Raw genomic sequence first — 20538 nt, 5'->3', positions numbered from 1 at the left:
CCCCCACAGTCTGGGTCCTCATTTCACCCACCTTGGAAGGATGGAAGGCTGAGTCAACCTTGAGCCGGTGAGATTAGAACCGCTAAACTGCAGATAACTGTCAGCTGAAGTGGCCTGCAGTACTGCACCCTAACCACTGCGCCACCTGAGCGGCCATATAAATTTACTAAATATATAACTCTGATCACAGATGGAACCCATAGAATTTTATGAAACTTCTGCTATGACAATTTTTTAGAAATCTATCAAAGACTCTTTATCCGTGCTGGCTGGGGAATTCTGGTAGTTGAAATCCACCTTTTTTTAAATTTGCCAAGATTGAAAAACATTGCTATACGAGAATGATGAATGGCAGTCTAGCTTCTGCTTGTACACATTCAATGAACCTGTCACCCATCTGAATAAATGGGTCTTTTATTGAACTGTTCTTACTATTAGGACTTTGTTCCCAACATTCACTCAGATTCTACCTTCCTGTAACTTAAATTCATTATTCCGTGTCTGGCTTTCTGAGAAATAAAGGACAGGAGTTGGTTTCCTTCTGAGCCATATCAGAAGGAATTTGAAGAGTAAGATGATATCGTTCTTTCTGCTCAGTTTTCTCAATAATCATAATCCCTCTTCTCAAAACGCTGCAATTGGTTCCTAATCCTTATTGTTATTCTCTGGGTATATTTCAGCTTCCTCGATTTTCATAAATACAGGATGCTCAGAACTACCAATCCACTTGAGATGAAGACTGTCAGTATAGAAACAATGGGACTATTATTTCCTGAGATCGGAAGAGTGGCATAATGCAGCCCAAATTTATGTTTGCCTTTATTTTTCCGCATTGTACATTCACCATGTATAATCCCAAGATCTTTTTCCTAGTTATTGTTAGCCAATCAGGTACCCTTCATTGAATATCTACAGATTTCACATCTAAATTTATCAGAGTTTGTTGCAGAAAAATCAAATCCAGAAAGCACACACAGATAACTGATTCAGCAGGACTCATCAACTTCTTTATATACATAAGAATAGATGAATAAATGTACAATACCAAGAGGTGGTTCTTCCAAATAAACACAAGTCAGGAGAGTTACAAGCAAACACAAGCAGCTAGTTTCATTTCAGCAGACAAGTCCAGACTGACTGCTGGTTTACTTTTCAGGGCAGCAGACTGCTTAAGTTTCTGTTTCAATTCTCTGCACAGACTCAGATCTGTTTAAGCTCCTGTTGGCTGACTTAGTTGCTATGCCTATTCATTGGCTGACCTTGTTCCCGCGTCTCTCCCAGTCATGACGACTTTAACAAAATTGAATATACATTTTTTAAACACGGAGATGTTTTAGGACAGTGCTGGCTCTTCGGCTTTGAAATGGAGATGAGCACCACCCCCTAGAGTCAGGAATGACTAGCACATATGTGCGAGGGGAACCTTTACCTTTCTCCTTTACAGGCATTATTTTGCAAATCTCAGTGGTGTTTTATAAGCTTTCTGATTTCAGTATTGATGGTACTGAAGTAGTTTTTATTATTTGAGTAATGTATTATTCATGTTTTGTTTTATAGACTGCTTTAGAAGGATATAGATCTCGCAAGTGATCTAAATATGTTCTACACTATTTAAGAAGCCAAGATTAGTCCCAGATGTCAACAACTTAAGGGTTACAAGTAATAGAATGAGAAAAGTGAGTATTTTTTTCTGGAAGTATTTCAAAGTAGACACTTTCCCATGAACTCTAAAACTATAATCCCAGTGGCAATCATTTAAATTGATTCTCAATGGAATTGCTATTGAATTTCAATTTACTTGGATTAATCATTGGACTCAAAGTTTTATCCCCTAAAAAAACTTCCCAGTCTGGACATTTAATTATTGAAATGACCTTTTTAGACTCTTTATAAATTCAGCAAAGAAAAATCAGTGAAGTTGCTAAATGATTGAACCTGGGTCAGAAAAACCTAAGTCCCTAGATATCCCTACGGATAACTGGATTATTTTGGATTTTGATTATTTTCTCTTTCAGTTCAATTAACATCACAAGGCAATATTTGTTGTGATAAAATGAGGGGGGAGCCCAAGAACCCACGACACTAAAGTCTCATGAAAAAAATGTGATCTAAATGCCAAAAATAGATTTAAAAATACTATGAAGCAAATAGCTTAGCCTGTGGATACTCAGTAGATGTGTATCTGATCATGTTGTTAAAAATAATAGGAAAAACAAATAAATTGCAGACAATTGAACTGAGTGCATTCAATCAGGCTTGACTTCAGACGGAATGCCCTTCCTTGGTATGAAGGCTGTTGCCTTGACCTGAATCAAAAGCAAAGGAGAAACTTTACAATGTATGGCTTGTAGGACTTCCTGACCTTATTCTGTACACAGCTTGACTGTTTTTATCTTCAAGATTGCTTATCTTGGTTCTTTATTTGTCTGCCCATGGAGATACAGGATGCAAGAGAAATAAGCATTGCATTGTCAGAGACAAGTCGCAAGTGAGAAGTGATTTCTGAGCAAGAAACACAGCCTTGATGCTGTAACATTATTCCAATAGAAATACCTTTAAACCACGGATTTCACTGTTTTGATCAGCTCATAAATTCAGGGCCATGAACTTTCTAGGTGATGATTATCTGGCCAATTGCAACAGTCCTTAATTAGCTTGGAAAGTTGCCAATGCCTTTTCTATTAGTCCAAATACTCTGTTACTGCAGAAAAATAAGATTCCTGTTTTTGCAGCAGCTTTTGTCCCCCTTAGTTTTCAGTAATAGGAGCCAAATGGATGGATTTAATAAAACAGGGCTGCCTATGTTAAGAAAATCCAAATCACAGGGAACTAAGCCATAATCCAATTTTATACCTGTTACAATATGGAACACGTGCCTTTTTAGATTTCATATCTCTCACTCAAGAATGGCCATAGAGCCGTGATGGCGAATCTATGGCACACATGCCTCAGGTGTCACGCGGAGCCATATTTGCCAGGCCTCAGCTCTGGCGTGCATGTGCGAGCCAACCAGGTGATTTTTGGCATTCCGGAGGGCTATGGGAGGCCATTTTCCCTTCCCCAGGCTTTAGGAAAGGCTCTGGAGCCTAGAGATGGTGAAAAACCAGCCCAACAGTTCCACCGGAAGTTCCGGTTGGCCCGTTGTGCCTGTTTTTCGCCCTCCCAGGCTCCAGAAGCTTTCCTGAAGCCTAGGGAGTGTGAAAACGGCCTCCCCCAACCCTCCCGGAGGCCTCTAGAGAACCGGGGGGGGGCGTTTTCACCCTCCCCAGGCTTCAGGAAAGCCTCCAGATCGTGCGCACACAGTTTTGGCACACCTTTAGAAAAAGGTTAGCCATCACTGTCATAGAAGATAGAGGAAAAGTCCACAGATGCTTTGTGTTTAGCAGAATGCTTTTACACTTGGAAAAAAATGTCAGGTCTTTGCAAAAGCTCTTTTCTTACTTACACTTTGTACCAACAGTCAATCTCCCTGGCAACTCCAGCAGTCTCCTTTGATTGTACAAAAATGTTTCTCACTCCGACCCAGGTTTTAAATGGTTTTGTGATGATCCTTCCAACACTGAGTCATCATGAGCTTTGTAGGGCTCCTCCTCCTGCTGCTTTTCTGGAATCATGTGGACTTATTAAACTCACATTAACCAAAGTCTGGGTTTGCTAGACCAGAACCAAAAAGGAAATTTCAGTCTGCAATGCAAAGAATGTATTCTGGCACTAAACTAAAGGTTTCATGCCAACAAGATTCAAGTACATTTAGGGCATGGGTGCCAATCTCGCCACGTCATGTTGCCATCACGTGACATTTAGCAATGTTTTCCCCCTTCGCGGAGCTAGGGTGGGCATGGCCTGTGTGTTATGCATCCATCCCACAGGTCATCAGTTTGACACCCCTGGTTTAGGGGATCCAAGAATAGAGAACATTGATTGGATATTCAACTTAGAGGACTGATCAGGGATAGGTTAGAAAAGTTATATATATACATATACATATACATATGCATATGCATATGCATATACATATACATATACATATACATATACATATACATATACATATACATATACATATACATATACATATACATATACATATACCTGTTTATCTTTGGGGAGTGTGCAGTGCCCTGCATGCCTTTTCAAATATTTCCTGACAGCCCTGAGAATTAGAAACAAAAGGCAAGGTAAGATTAAAAGTACAAGTATCAGGCACAGATCTATACAATTTGTCTGTGGATGTATATTATTGAGGTTTCCTTCCTAGCAGAATGGATTCTCACAAGAAATCAGATAATCAAATATATATTCTGGAGAAAAATCTGTTTACCCCTTAGCAATCAATTCAGCTCCATTATGAAAAGGAATAATAAAAGGGTCATAAATCTCCCAAGGCTAACAACAGTGGATCTCAACCAGTAATGAAATTCATTTTTTTTTACTACCGGTTCTGTGGGCGTGGCTTGGTGGGCATGGTGTGGCTTGGTGCGCGTGGCAGGGGCAGGAGACTGCAAAATCCCCATTCCCTCCCCATTCTTGGGGGAAGGATATTGCAAAATCTCCATTCCCATCCCACTCCTGGGGCCAGCCAGAGGTGGCATTTGCCAGTTCTCCAAACTACTCAAAATTTCTGCTACTGTTTCTCCAGAACCTGTCAGAATCTGCTGGATTTCACCCCTGATCTCAATTACAGCTTTGAGCAGGGGCCTTAGAAGATGGGTTGGAGGAGTTCAGTACTATGAGCTGCTCAGCCAAAGGGGAAATTTAATGAGCATCCAACAAAATCCAAGGCAATCTCCATCCATCCAAGACCATCCATGGAAACTTCTTTTCTTCCTGTAGGGCCAACAAAGGCAAACATCTACTTTCTGCTCTCTAGAAATCCAACCCTCCTTATGCTAGTTTTTGACCATGATAAAGATTTGGTTGATTGACCATAAATGTCCTCATGTTTGTTTGGGTTAGAGAAAGATTCTTTTTTTCTTGATGCCCTTCTAGTTTATGCTTATTGTACTTCAGCAAGAACTGAAATCTAGGCATTAAATGACCTGTGAATATTTAGTAGCAGCAGGCTTTTCCTGTGTATGCAAATTGGTCCATTTTGCATTGATTCAGTGCCGTGCCTTTAATTAGCATATATATTCCAAGCCATAGCCGCATTCCCCTCACCAGATGTTCCTGTACACTCACCCTTCATCATTTATAACTATAGCCCCACAGTCACAAATGTCCATACTTTATTGTGCAGATTTGCATTTGTATTTATTATGTGCATTATATATTGTATGCTATTTGGCCACTCCCGTCTTATCCAGTAACAGTGTTTTCCATTCTGTCCCTCTGCGATGGATACCGTGTCATCATGGAAGCTGCTAACTGTTCAGAGTTAGGTTGGTTGCAGGTGGCTAAAACATGAAGACTGAAGTTTCATCAATGGGAATGAATGAAAACGAGATCCTGAAAACTGAGGCTGTCTCTCAGGTTCTTTTCAATGGGATCTCTAGCTCAGATAATACTGCTCCAAATCAGAGGTAGGTTGGAGGGAGAGAGAGAGAGAGGGAGAGAGGGAGAGAGGGAGAGAGGGAGAGAGAGAGAGAGAGAGAGAGAGAGAGAGAGAGAGAGAGAGAGAAAGAAAGAAAACATATTTGCAATTAACAAAATGAAAAGCGGGGGAGCATTGTCCAGTTGGAGTTAGCAGGAAATTAGCTTGCAGAGCTATAAAGAAAGAGTGGCATTAATTGCAGTTTTGCCATCTCTCAGGTTTGAGTAATTCACCTTTTCCCTAGAGGTATAGGTGAGTCTGTACTGTTCTCTATCCTCTTGCACATAAAGCAAATATTGATGTACATGCAAATGACACAAACTGATCTTATTTGCATGAAGCCATAACTCAAAATGAGATCCATTCGGTTTTCATCTAATGTGCTATGTGGATTTACAAACCTTGATTTATGGTTTAGCAGAGACTGTAGGTAGCTTGCTTGCCCAAGGGCAGGAGGGAAATATAGGTATAACTCAGCTTCGGGCTCTGTGACAAGCCAGGTAATAAATAACACACACACACACACACACACACACACACACACACACACACACACACACACCATACCATGAACTGAACTGATAAGCTTTTCTGTAACAACTAGGAGAGCAGAGTGCAAAAACAAGTGGTACCTGCAATCATGTGGAACAGACACTAAGAAGAATCATTTTCTCTCTTTTCTCTCTCTCCCCCATCTCTCCAAATAGTCCAGTTAGATTATGACTGTTGAAAAATCACAGCATTTTCCCATTATTTTCAGATAGGAGTATACGAAACCTAAAGCTTGAGACCTAAAGTACGGATAATATTGTAAGGAAAGACAACCTTTCAAAAACAGAGGAGAAAAGAGGAGAGAAAAACCTTTTAGTGGGGTTTTGGAGAGCTCGTATATATTTTTTTTCCTTGATGCTCTGCCTCGTCTCTTAATGCTAATTTTTACAGTTTCTTAATTATTTTGCTATTAAAGGTTTTTTTCTGCATCTGTAATGTTTTCTTTCCACACCCCTGGGTTCACAGCATAATAAAGTATCTATTTCTATAATTTTAAAATCTTCCTTTTGTGGGATGGATTTAAGACTGGAGAGCTGAAATGTCTCTTTTGTCCCTTAAAAGCTATCCACAGTGGGAACAATAGATCCGCTGGGGGAAAGATATTAATTATGTCCTGCCCATTCAAGATAAGCTCTGAGGGCTACAAATAGGGTTGATGATGTTGCATGTCCCAACAAAATGTGAGTTGCCCACCCTTGATCTGGGAAGCTAGATCATCCTGTAATCTCACATGGATTACACTGAACAGCTATATGGGCAATCTTAACCTTCTGCTGATGTTCCCCGTGGCTGACTTTGAGAAGCCAAACACTCAATATTGACATAAATATAGAGCCAGAGAAAGCATTTCTTCCAGAACTACTCTAATGCCAACATCAAATTCTCTAATTAGATCTCTTTGGATGACTTCAAGCAGAACACGGATAGATATTTGTCAAGGATGCCTTGATTTGGATTCTACGCTGAACAGAAGGTTGGGATCAATGGCCTGAATCAGTATCTCTTAGATTCTGCAAAACTAGTATTCTATAAAAAGCATTCAGATACTGTACGTCCTAAGTGTTTTTAAATATCTTCACCTTTGAAGCTTAGTCGCTATTACACATAGACGGCTGTGGAAATCTCCTGCAAAGCAATTCAATACATTGCCCTGATTGAATTGCTAGATTGCCTGTGTGGGGAAAATGTTTCTCCACCATACACCATGGTGGCACAGTGGTTAGAAAGCACTGCCAGCAATTCGATCCTGATCAGCTCGAGGTTGACTCAGTTTTCCATCCTTCCAAGCTCATTAAAATGAGGATCCAGATTGTTGGGGGAAATATGCTGACTCTGTAAACCGTACAAAGAGGGCTGTAAAGCACTGTGAAGCGATAAGTCTAAGTGCTATTGCTATAACCCTTCAAACTGAAGTGGGGAAAAGGCTCAGTAATGTATCCAGCATTTGTTCTGCACTGGATATGTTATGTATTGTATATAGTTGTAGAACATAACAGGATATGTCTTCTGCATCTTTTCAAGGCTTTGCAAAGTGCAGGGTTGAAACCCTGTTGTGGTTCCAGTGGGTTAAGAGAGTTGGCATTCCCTTTGACCAGCAGATGGCAGTAGAGATGCAAGTAGAAAACAGAAAGTTGGCCTCTATGCTTCTGCCATAACCTAATAACCTTGCAGCTTTCTTCTTTGGAAAAAAGAATACCCATAGGTTGCTCGTTCTTGAAAAAATTAAGAAACACTGGTTTAATTATCCCTTCCAACACAATGATTTTGGGAATATTAATTCCCCTCAGTAAAAAAAAAGTTAGATTGGTAATCTCGAAGTTCAAAAGTATGCAAATGCCAATAGATAAATAAGTACCATTACGATGGGAAGCTTACTGTGTTTCTTGTTTCATGCCGGCTACATGATGGCACAAATGTCTCCCACCAAACTCAGGTTTCCTCTGCTGAGAGTTGGAGATGAGCCCTACTCCTGCCTATTGCAGATTTTAGGCCTCTTGGGAAGAAGCTCTGTAAGGCACCACCCATAGTGAGCTCTACAAAGGTATAGATGTCCAAATGTTATGCAATCTGGACTGTAATTTCATCAACCTTCAGTTTTCTGAAGCGTCCTCAGTTTTGTTGATGAGTAGCAGACACCCCATTCCACCAAGGGGATTCCATGTGTTCAGCTGTGCCCAAGGGCCTCTAGAATTAATGGGACTCTGAACCAGGTAATAGCTAACTTGCTGATACACTGTTCTTATTAACCATTCTGTGATTAACAGGGTCATTATTCCAGTCAAACTTTAGCCTTTATGTCTGGAATTGAAAAAGAGGGATGGGGCAAGAGGTGTTTTTTTAAATCTATTATTCAGCAACTGGATGTTAAAAGAATCACTAGGGAAAGCTGACTCAGTTGTTGCAAAAAAAATCATTTCGGGTTTGTGTCTTGTTTCCCTGTTGTATCAGCATAAGGATTGCATGTAATATTTCAAAGCAATTCCTCCCATCTTGCTAATGGCTATAGTGCGGATGTTAGCAACCAGCAGCTCCAGAGCCGCACGTGGCTCTTTGACCCCCCCCTCCTGTGTTTCCCTGCTGACCTGGTCGCGCAACTTGCTCTCTGACCTGAGACACTGACCCAACGTGGCTGTGGCCGAAGCCAACCTTGCTAACACGAGGGCTGGCAGGGTGGGAATGGGATCCAGGAGGAGGGTACAACGGAAAGGGGGACATGCCTGCAGTTGAGGAGTGAGCACGAGCCACAGCCATCGCTTCCCTTTTTTTTCCCAAAAAGTTTTTTTACTTTTCCTTTCAAATTCATTCTTAAATATACATTCTTATAATTGCTATTTAACATTGGTCAATTCATATCATTTTTCCACCTGTTTATTTACATTTTTATACTTTCTTATTTCCCATCTGAGTTATTTGTTTTATGCTTTGTTCCTTTCTCTTTCTATTTGTATCTTTTTTCAAGCCAATCATAAAATCACCCCCATGTCCTGTAGTACACTGATTCCTCCTTGTGCTTTATTCTCAATGTCAACCTATTCATTTCTGCACAATCTAATATCTTCTTTATTACCTCCCTTTCCGATGGGATTTTGTCTGTTTTCCAATTTTGTGCAAATACAATTCTAGTTGCTGTTATTATTTGTACAATCAAATATGAATCTTCTTTACTATATTTCTCTGGTAGAATACCCAATAAGAATATCTCTGGTTTAAATTCTATGGGCTGATGTATCATTTTTTATAACCATGTTTATATTTGAACCCAATAGCTTTTTGCGTCCCTACATGTCCACCACTTATGATAATATGTCCCTGGTAATTGGTGACATTTGCAACATTTAGATGATTTATCCTTAAACGTTTTTGCTAATCTTTCCGGTGTCATGTGCCATTTATAAACCATCTTATATAAATTCTCTTTGTATGCTGTCGCCATTGTCAGTTTATAGTTCCTTTCCCATAGTTGTTGCCATTTTTCTAGTTCTATTGTACTGCAGCTGAGGAGTGAGCATGAGCCACAGCCATCGCTTCCCTGAAACCAGTCTGAACCAGCTGAATCCCACCCCTGGTTGGAAGACAAGATTTGTTTAGGAAATTCTTAGCTGTTTTCGCATGCAGAGAGCAAGGTGGTATACAATGATCAGCAGAAAGGCATCTAAAAAGGACACATGTTCTAAGCCAAGAGTGTCAAACTCAAGGCCCTGGGACCAGAACCGGTCCATGGGGTGCTTAGATCTGGCCCACAGGGCCACTCTGGAAACAGCGAAGGACTGGCCCATGGTGCCTCTGCCAGCAAAAATGGAGCTCACAAGGGCTATGGCCAGTCCTCCTGAGCTCTGTTTTCTCTGGCAGAGGGTTGCAGGAGGCTATCACAGCTGAAAATTGAGTTTGCAAGGGCCATGGGTGGTCCTCCCAAACTCCATTTTCACTGGCAGAGGGTTGAAGGAGTCTGTTGCAGGCGAAAACGGAGCTCAGGAGACTGTTTTTGCTTCCAGAGTGCTCAGGCCACCACAGGGGCCCCCAATATGAACGGTGTTGAACTGGGCATGTCCATCGTGGGCACACACACCCCGCCCCAGGTCAAACACAACCCTGATGTGGCTCTCAATGAAATCGAGCTTGACACCCCTGTTCTACACTCTTATTGAATTCCCTACAAAGAGAAAAGCAAGATGGGGTTTATTCATTTACTTTAATGGCAGTTGTATGGAATAGTTTATGCACACTCTAGCTAGGCTATGGAAGAAGGCAGATTCAAGATTCTAGAAGGTATTGCTTGGGGAAAATACCAGAACGAAACCAACAAGATAAACATAAACTGAGGAAGGGAAGGGGCAGCTGTTCATGCGAAAATAAATAAATAAGTAATGACCATTTTTGGGAGCAACTTATCTAGCAATAGCAATAGCAGTAGACTTATATACCGCTTCATAGGCCTTTCAGGCCTCTCTAAGCGGTTTACAGAGAGTCAGCATATTGCCCCCAACAATCTGGGTCCTCATTTTACCCACCTCGGAAGGATGGAAGGCTGAGTCAACCCTGAGCCGGTGAGATTTGAACCGCTGACCTGCTGATCTAGCAGTAGCCTGCAGTGCTGCATTTAACCACTGCGCCACCTTGGCTCTTTCAGTTGATGGACTTTGGTTGGATCTGATCAACAAAGCATGTCTTGCATCCTCATTGGCAAATATTTTTGCCTTTGCACGCAATGATTTGAGATAGAGGCAAGCTGGTAATAATCGTGTGTGGGGGAGAAAAGGTTATCTCATGCTTTGGTACAGACTTAGTTCAAGAATAATCCAGCATAACAAAAGCTTTTTCATTTGATTCGGGCAATCTCTGATTTGTTTTAAATAGTATTTGTGATATCAAGCATTTTCATTTAACCATTTAAAAAAGTATGCATATAAATTATAAATGTATAACATAAGGAAGGACTTAATGAAAATAAAAGAATTAGAAGCAAAACCCAGTGACAATGAGTAGGCATAATCCTAAAACTGCATGTAAATGTGTGTATATAATGTTCTTTGATATTCTAGTATTTCTCCAAGCATCTATTCCAAACATCTTTAATCATAAAACATTCCTTTCTTTATTGTTGTTGTTGTTAGTTGCAAAGTCATGTCTGACCCATTGCAACCCCATGGACAATGCTCCTCCAGGCCTTCCTGTCCTCTACCATCCTCTGGAGTCCATTTAATCTCATGCCTACTGCTTCAGTGACTCCATCCAGCCACCTCATTCTCTGTCATCCCCTTCTTCTTTTGCCCTCAATCTTTCCCAGCATTGGGGTCTTCTCCAGTGAGTCCTTCCTTCTCATTAGATGGCCAAAATATTTGAGTTTCATCTTCAGGATCTGGTCTTCTAAAGAACAGTCAGGGTTGATCTCCTCTAGGACCGACTTGGTTTGATCGTCTTGCAGTCCAAAGGACTCACAGGACTTACTTTATTCTCCAGCACTTACTTTATTACTCAATTCTTCTTAAATAATTTCTCAGGGCTATCTGTTAATTAAATAGGATAGCTGCTTAGCTTTCATCCCAAATCTAAATTTCTTAACTCCCAAACCAACATTGGTGTTGTTACTCATTAACCCCTTTTTCCCCTGGAGAAAAGCCCTTACGGCACAGAGAAGTATTCCATCATTTGGCTTCTCCCAACTCAGCACTCTTGACTGAATTTCTGAGCCACCTGTCTTTCTAGTTCTGCTGTTTGGTGAACATTTCAAAACTTCAGTTTTTAAATCCCCCCCCCCTTCTTTTTTTAGGGCTCTTTAATAGAGGACTTCCCATTCTGCAAATCTTCCCTCTGAGGTTCAACGGAAGCCAAGTACAATGGTAAGAATATTTCATTTAATGGTGGGAGAAACTACTCTTGGAATGATGAATGAGTTGGGTTGAGGAGCCGAAGGAAAGATAACCTCATCTGAAATTATCTTGATGGCAATGAAGCGACAGAGGAGAAGTGATGATTTTATAGTATTTGAAAAATGAGGTTCTTGTGTTATTTATCTTACTTATTTTATCACCATTTCCAAAAGGAACCATCTCAGGGGCAGGTTCTGTAGAATACTACTTTATGGTGCACCATACTCTGCCCAGAAGCAATAAGGTTCCATTTATTCTGGCCCAACTTTTCCAGCATGGTTTGTTTGAAACCTTGGTCAACCACGCTCTCAGATGGATCAGAATTCTTTCAATACTGGGGTACCAAGGTCTTCCCCTATGCAGAATATATGTATGTATGTATGTATGTATGTATGTATATGTGTATGTATGTATGTATGTGTATATATATGTAGCCGATAGACAGAGAAAGGAAGCAGTATGCTTCCTCCCATATTTGGACATACCAGGGGTTGTGACGCAACACACACACAGACACACACACAGACACACAGACACACACACACATATATGTGTGTGTTTTTTTATTTGTGCTGATAATGCACAATGGAAGTAGTGAACTTCCTCCCATATTTGGGCATACTGGGGCTTGTAACTCTCTCTCTCTCTCTCTCTCTCTCTCTCTCTCTCTCTCTCTCTCTCTCTCTCTATCTCTCTATCTATCTATCTATCTATCTATCTATATATATATATATATATATATATATATATATATATATATACACACACACACACACATACATACATACACACACACACATACACATACATACATACACATACATACATACATACACACATATACATACATACATATATACATACATACATATACATACATACACATACATACATACATACATACATACATACACTGTGCGCCCCAAAGCAAAGCTAGTCCCTTGCATTATATCTTTCTAAGAATGCATCTGAAAATATGTGGCTTGTATGTAATGTTTTCCCCACTAACCGGAAAGGAAAAGAAGTAAATTAGCAAAATAGAAAATTAATAGAATAGAATAGAGTACAATAGATAGAATAGAATAACAGAGTTGGAAGGGACCTTGGAGGTCACTAATTACTTTAAGGTTTTTCTCATGGGAAATTGAGGACAAATGTTTTAAAGAAATTAATAAACTGAGCACTAGAAGCAAAAACACAATTCACCTTCTCATAAACTGTTGTAAATAGTTAGCAAGTCTCCTGTGGAAAATGTTTTCTGTCATTAAAATTCCAATTCCCATGGCAAGAAAAAGGTTTGGAATTTAAATATTTGTGAACTATGTTTGCTATGGATATAACAGCTCAGGGGTTGGGACTGTGTCCTGATTTTTTTTTCTCCAAGGGTTTCATGAAGAAAAGGGTTCCCTTGAATCAAACTTGACTTCTGCTGGGTATATGACATTTGCTCATGTCAATTTCTTGACAGTAATACAGAAATGATTTGTCATTGCCTTCTTCCAATACAGTTTCTTTAACTTCCTAATCTGGCCTATAGGTCTAGATTTCCTAGTGGTCTCCTATTTAAGTACAAGGCCTACATACATAAACAGTTGTTAATTATGAGAGATTACAATTGGAACCTCCAACTTCCAAGTCACATGCTGAAATATCAATGAATTTTCATTGCACCAAAGGAATACAATATCCTTTAAAGGGGCAGTTCAGATACGACCAAGAATCATGAGTATGTAGAAAGGCTCTGCTCCTAAACTCTTTTGGAGTCAGACAAACCACTATTCAATTCTTTGTCATCTAAACTGATTGTTGGAGGATTTTTCAACCCTGAAGTTCTGACTCTGGTTTTTCAAATCCGTTTTTTAAAGCTGAAACTGACATTTGAGTAGTGATCAAGGGCCTATCCTCCAGAAAATGAATGAGACCCCGAAAAATAAAATAAAACCAGAATAGGTAGGACCAAGACAGCAGTTACATTTGATTTAATTGAATTTAAATGCTAAATTAAAAAGAAATTAATTCAATAAATGAATATGATTCCTCTCAATTTTTTTTTCTCTTCTATCCTATTAAGAATATTAATTTGGCATTCACTTTTGTAAAAGGTTGGTAGGCAGTGAGACATTCCAATCTGCTGAGGATATCAAACAGTCCTATGGCTTCAACTGGAGCCCCTGCCAAAATAGTCTGGGAACAGGTTATTTGTTCATCATGGAGATGGTGCAAGCGTATGAATTTGCCCAAGCTTTAAGATCAGCAACAGAGGCTAATTTGGTCAATCTTCAAGGTCAGATAGATCAATGTTTCTCAACCTCAGCAGCTTTACGATGTGTGGACTTTAACTCTCAGAATTCCCCAGCTAGCATTCTTTCATAGTTCAGGGGGCTACATCCAACTGTTTCAAAAGTCTTGTAATTTTTTTTTAAGTAGACTGTCACAATACTTGATGTATTAGTTGGAAGAGTTATATTTTAGAATCTTGGAGTTATTTTACTGTACCTAATTTTGTGCATGTAGTTTGCCATTTTAAGTGGAGTTGATCCAATAAGGTAATCTACAAGCAAAGCTATCATCCATGTTGTTTTTTAAAAAAAATCTTCCCAGAAGGGTACAGATAAAACTGGCAGTTTTCATGAAACCTGCTACAATGAATTCTCAAACGGATTGAACTTATACTATGTGTTTTGGGGCACTAGGTACATGGTGAAGGTGGAGTCAGATTCCAGAACTGGGCTAGAACATATGGATCCTCTCCAGAAATGCATTTCCAGCCAACAACAGTTGATGAGATCAGAGAGGTAAGCAAGCAACATCCAACCAGGTGTTCTGTTGTTTTGATGTTCTCTATGACTGATTGTTCTCTACCTGTTCTCTATCTTCTTTACTTCTTTACTATTCTCTATATTCCATTCTTCTCTACATATAACAATATGTCCTGTTGTTCTCTATCTCTATTGTGCCAGCTGCACCTTATGGGAATTCTTGTTGGAAAGTATTGGGTTGCTTATTGGATTGCTTATAAGAGCCATGGTGGCACAGTGGTTAGAATGCAGTATTGCGGGCTAACTCTGCATTCCACTGCCAAGAGTTCAATGCTGACCTTCTCAAGGTTGACTCAGCCTTCCAGTCATCCAAAGTCAGTAAAATGAGGACCCAGGTTGTTGGGTGCAATGTGCTGACTCTGCAAACTGCTTTGAGAGGGCTGTAAAACACTGTGAAGTTGTGTATAAGTCTAAGTTACTATTACTAAGTGCTATTCTAAATGTGCAAATGTGTGATTAACATCTTTGCAGATCTTGGCTCTGGCCAGGCAGAAAAGCAAGAAAGTGAAAGTGGTTGGTGGTGGACACTCCCCATCAGACATTGCCTGCACAGAGGATTTCATGATCCAGATGGGAAGGATGAATAAGATCCTTGAGGTAAAAGGATCTGGCACTGGGTCAGATTCACCATTCATCTTGCTCGGCTTCAGAATTCCAAAGGCTTATTTCCTTTTATAAAAGAGGCAGCTGAACCAACAAGACTAAAGGCTGCTAGGAATGTGTAAAGAGCTCCTAGATGTTGGTAAAGGAGTGGAGAGTAATTCTGGCTAGGCTCACAAGAAGGACGAGGGGAGAAATGATAGGAGTGTTCCAATATCTCAGGGGCTGCCACAAAGAAGAGGGAATCAAGCAGTGGTGTGATACAATCGGTATGCCCCAGTCCAGGCATACTGGTGCCTGCTGGGAGCACCAAGTACGGTGTTCCAGAGGGTCCACCCATCCACCCACCCTCCTTACCTGTACTTGAGCTGATCAGGGCTTCTGCACATGCGCACGGAGCATACGGCGCCTGCACAACGCTCCACCGAGCAGCTAGAGCGACGCAGAGCATCGCAGACAGTAAGTACGCATGCATGAGCTGTGCACGTTCTGCACATGTTCATGTGGTGGACACCTGGCCACGTTGCACTGTACCGGTTGCAATGGGATCCGGAACTCACCACTGGAGTCAAGTTATTCTCCAAAGCACCTGAGGGTAGGACAAGAAGCAATGGGTGGAAACTAATCAAGGAGAGAAGCAGTTTAGAACTGAGGAGAAATTTCCTGACAGTTAGAACAATTAATCAGTGGAACAGCTTGCCTCCAGAAGTTGTGAATGCTCCAAAACTGGAAGTCTTTAAGAAGATGTTGGATAGCCATCTGTCTGAAATGGTACAGGGTTTCCTGTCTAGGTTGGACTAGAAGATCTCCAAGGTCCCTTCCAACTCTATTATTCTATTCTATACATATCATGCCAAACCATTTTTTAAATTAAGTCTGATTATCAAAGATCCAGTAAGGTAAAATTCTCTTTATCATATTAATCGATCAATCATGTTTGAAGATCACAGTGCCAATTTTATATGATTACTCAAAGAGTTTTGGTGCTTTGACTCTGGTTCTGTATTTAAAACTCCTTGTGCCCACTTTGAAAATAATTCCAAAGAAACAAGCACAGCACCCCTTTACAACTTATTACAGCATGAATATTTTTTTAAAAAAACTTCTATGCAGGCTTGAAAAAGATGCTGCTGCCTTAGAATCAAATATTTAGTATTTAATCCTTGTGGGATGTCTGATGCATTTCTTCCCAATGATGCTTGGCCCATGTGCAGACATAATCAGTCCTGATCGCATATTTCCTCCAGGGCTGCTTCTTTGATTAACACAACAATGTATTATTCCCCGCAGGTGGACAAAGAGAAGCAGCAAGTGACAGTAGAGGCAGGGATTTTGCTCTCTCATCTGAACGTGGAGCTGAGCAAACATGGCTTAGCTCTACCTATGTAAGTAAACCTTCACTGAGATGGTAGGCACATCCCTCGCTGAAACAAACAAAATGTTTAAAAAGTTATGATATTTATGCAGTTACTTACCCAAGGACATCTAACATTATACTAAAGTAACCAAAATATATTTTCAATCCCCAAAGGCGTGTCACAATTTTTGAGCACCCCGGATGCTCGGAAATTGAAAATTGAAAAATTTGACACACCCAATAAAAATGCTCAGAGGGTTGTGAGCAGAGGTGGTATTCAGCCAGTTCCGACTGGTTTGCCTGAATTGGTAGTGGCGAACTGTGGGTGGAACCCGTCCCGCACACCTGCCCCGTCTCCAAAAGGTCCTAGGTAGCCTCATTTTTGATACTGCACACATGCGTGTATGCCGCGTGTGTGCAAAGTGCATGCGCGGGAAGTAGCATGCATGCACAAAAGGCTTCCAGTAAACTTTTACAATGCTCACAGTTGCAAACTGGTGGTAAACCTAAGTAAATCCCACCGCTGGTTGTGATACATGTAAGGACAAATATTATCACCAGTCTATAAATGTGGCCAGATGTGTGATGGGCTTCTGAGTGGCAAATTGAATCGAACCATTTTGGGAAGCGGAGAAGACCTTTTTAGAATCTTCCATCTAGTAAAGGTCTCTAGGACCAGGTTTCAACTCACCTAAATTAGTCAAATACATTACAAACTTAAGATTCAAGGCACAAATTTGCTTCTAGAGCCGGGCAGAATGATTTTACCACAGGAGCTCAGGTATAGTTCACTCCAAAGACCTTATAATTGCATACAGAGGGAATCCTTCACCCCATTGCCCTTTTTTGGAGTGGCAAAAAAATTCTTTTAAAGCCAACTGGAAAATGAAATGGGCTTATGGAAGCATATGCAAATGCACTCAGGTGTGGTGACACCAAGATGGAAAAAAACTATAATCACAGAAGGATCTAATAAAACTGACTCTTTTTCACAGCCAAGGTTATCCAAGAGTAATTATAAATGCCTGAGCATCCAGAACTGGTTCTCTTCCCCCCCTCCCCCAACAAAACTAAGAGAGGATTTTAGAGGAAGCATGGAAGGATTCCTGGGATGGAGGTGGTTCCCTTGTCAGTTGAGTGCATATAGGAACACAATTTCAGTTTCACAAGGATCAGAAATCCATGCACCCCTGATTACATATGTCCTTGTTAACACGTGAAGTGTTAATACCACTTTATAATGCCTTGGTAAGGCCACACTTAGAATACAGCATTCAGTTTTGGTCGCCACAATGTAGAAAAGATGTTGAGACTCTTAAAGAGTACAGAGAAGAGCAAGAAAGATGATTAGAGGACTGGAGACTAAAATATATGAAGAATGGTTGCAGGAACTGGATATGTCTAGTTTAATGAAAAGAAGGACTAGGGGAGACATGATAGCAGTGTTCCAATATCTCAGGGGTTGCCACAAAGAAGAGGGAGTCAAACTATTTTCCAAGGTACCTGAGGGTAGAACAAGAAGCAATGGGTGGAAACTAATCAATGAGAGAAGCAACTTAGAAGTGAAGAGAAATTTCCGGACAGTTAGAACAATTAATCAGCTTGCCTCCAGAAGTTGTGAGTGCTCCAACACTGGAAGCCTTTAAGAAGATGTTTGATAACCATTTGTCTGAAACGGTATAGGATTTCCTACCTAAGCAGGGGTTGGACTAGAAGACCTCCAAGGTCCCTTCCAACTTTGATGTTAGGTTAGGTTAGGTTAGTTATGTTGTGTTGTGTTGTGTTGTGTTGTGTTCCGAATCCAAGGAATCACTCCAGGATCAGAAATACAATTCTGCATGCAACATCCCTTCATAGTCAGTGTCCTATTTCTATGGCTTGATAGGTTGTGACATATGCTCAACACTCATTGGGGCATGTTTTGAAGTCAGAGCAGGTGCAGTTAATTAGCTTTTTTGTATCAGTGTCACATTTGTTAATATCATCCTCTCAACAGTCACCTTTGGATTGGATCCCAGCTAAATCTCTCCCTTCTCTGTGTTTCGTGGCCCAGTTTAGGAGCTGTGTCAGATGTGGCAGCTGCTGGGGTCATTGGAACGGGCACTCATAACACTGGCTTCAGCCACGGCATCTTGGCCACTCAGGTAAGACCCCTGGGTTGTAACTGGTGGGGTGTAAAAATTTCCTAGCCATTATGCCTTACGAGCAAGTTATTAGAATGCTAATTATGTCAGCTTTTATTCCCCTGTGGGAGAAAATAAATGAGAATAATGTAGAATTAGTCCCTGTGTTTGCAAGGCACCATGGCAGAGCAGTTACTCAAAAGACAGTGCCTGCCTAGAGTTCAGAAGCCTAGTGGATCCTTGGCTGGGATATCCCAGGGCTATAGACTAAATTGGGAAGCAGAAAAACATCTTGTGAAATATATTAGCAAAGTACTTCCTTTATTATTGCCCCAAACACTACAGACAAAGGTTCCATGAGGTCACTGATTTGAGTTGGAAGAGAATTTTCCTTGCACGTTAGGAATCTGGCAAATAGTCATGTGCTGTTCACACAGTGTACTTACTACCTCCTCCCACCTCACCTTTCACTCTAGATAACTTTGGAAGGAATTGTTTGGGCCCAAAACTTTTCCTTTATGTTCCAACGCTGTGGTTTAGGTTTAGGTTTCGTTTTATTTATATGCCGTCCTATTCCCAGCGGGACTCAGGGCGGCTCACAAACCCAAGAGGGGAAAGGAAACACAAGAACTACAAATACAAGCATTTAAAATAACCAACAGACACACAATCGAGAGGGGAAGGGGAACTCATCAACCCCAGGCCTGCCGACACAGCCAGGTTTTAACGGCTTTTCAGAAGGCCTGTAGAGAGGTGAGGGTCTGAAGTTCCCTAGACTTTGCTAACATACGTGGTCTCTGAACTGGATCCAGATCACCTTTGTCTTCCAGTTCAGAAGAAGTGCAAGAATCTTCCCAAGCTGGCAACTCATATAGAGCAACTCACATGGAGATCTGCTCCAAAAATTGTGATTGGTGGGGTGGAGGCAATTAATTCTTTTAATGAACTTCTCCATCTTCATGCTTCTAAAAATAGTATTTATTTATTTATTTATTTATTTATTTACTTACTTACTTACTTACTTACTTACTTACTTACTTACTTACTTACTTACTTACTTACTTACTTATTATGGCCAATGTAGCCAACAAATTTGTCACAAGAGACATTGTTTTTACATTATTTCTTTCTTAAAAATAATAGGCGAGGGGAAAACCCCTATAAAGTCGGTAATATGACAAGGGGAAAGAAAATAAACCAGATGGTAGTTTGACAGAAAGTAAGACTTTTAAAAGCTTTTCCTCGATTGAGGTGACAGAAAATGCATTGAAGCAATAAGGCTTTTTAAAAGACACTTGTCTCGATTCTAAATGCTTGCGGTGAATGTTTGCACATCTAAATTGGCACAGAACTGACATATTGTATGGCACTTCGTAGATCGGCCCCCAAATTAATCAACAGGAACCAATAACATACAGAAGAAGGCAGGCTCAGCCAAGGACTTCTCAGAATTGTTTCTATTGAAAAACAATAAAAGCGAGTGAGGAGCAAAAGGGCTGCCTCCTGAACTCCAACAGTCAATTGTCTGTGAGGTTTGAGAGTTCAGCTTAGTTATGTTTTTGTCCCTGGTTCAGCTGCCATTTACTTGCAGCTGGAGCAGAAGTGCAATTTTCCTCAGAGGTGTTGTCCTAATGCAGTGTTTCTCAACCTTGGCAACTTGAAGATGTCTGGACTTCAACTCCCAGAA

At 40.5% G+C, this 20538-nt stretch overlaps 1 protein-coding gene across 2 annotated transcripts in view; it reads left to right on the top strand.

Moving 5' to 3' along the window:
• The first annotated feature begins 1369 nt into the window (after nt 1-1369).
• Nucleotides 1370-20538, top strand: part of LOC116507951 (L-gulonolactone oxidase-like) — a 53375-nt gene continuing 34206 nt past the window's right edge. Inside the window, exons 1-6 of one of the 2 annotated variants that reach the window (XM_032216378.1) lie at nt 1370-1676; nt 11853-11922; nt 14646-14747; nt 15243-15368; nt 16662-16756; nt 18782-18872. In XM_032216378.1, the coding sequence (XP_032072269.1) occupies nt 11920-11922; nt 14646-14747; nt 15243-15368; nt 16662-16756; nt 18782-18872 (417 nt within the window). In that variant the 5' untranslated portion in view covers nt 1370-1676; nt 11853-11919. Of the gene's footprint in view, nt 1677-11538; nt 11923-14645; nt 14748-15242; nt 15369-16661; nt 16757-18781; nt 18873-20538 lie in introns of those variants that run through there. The other variant, XM_032216377.1, reaches the window with a different exon arrangement.

This window comes from Thamnophis elegans, chromosome 4, assembly GCF_009769535.1.
Source record: "Thamnophis elegans isolate rThaEle1 chromosome 4, rThaEle1.pri, whole genome shotgun sequence".
In the NCBI taxonomy this organism is placed as follows: Eukaryota; Metazoa; Chordata; class Lepidosauria; order Squamata; family Colubridae; genus Thamnophis; species Thamnophis elegans.
This window is presented reverse-complemented; position numbering and strand designations above follow the sequence as displayed.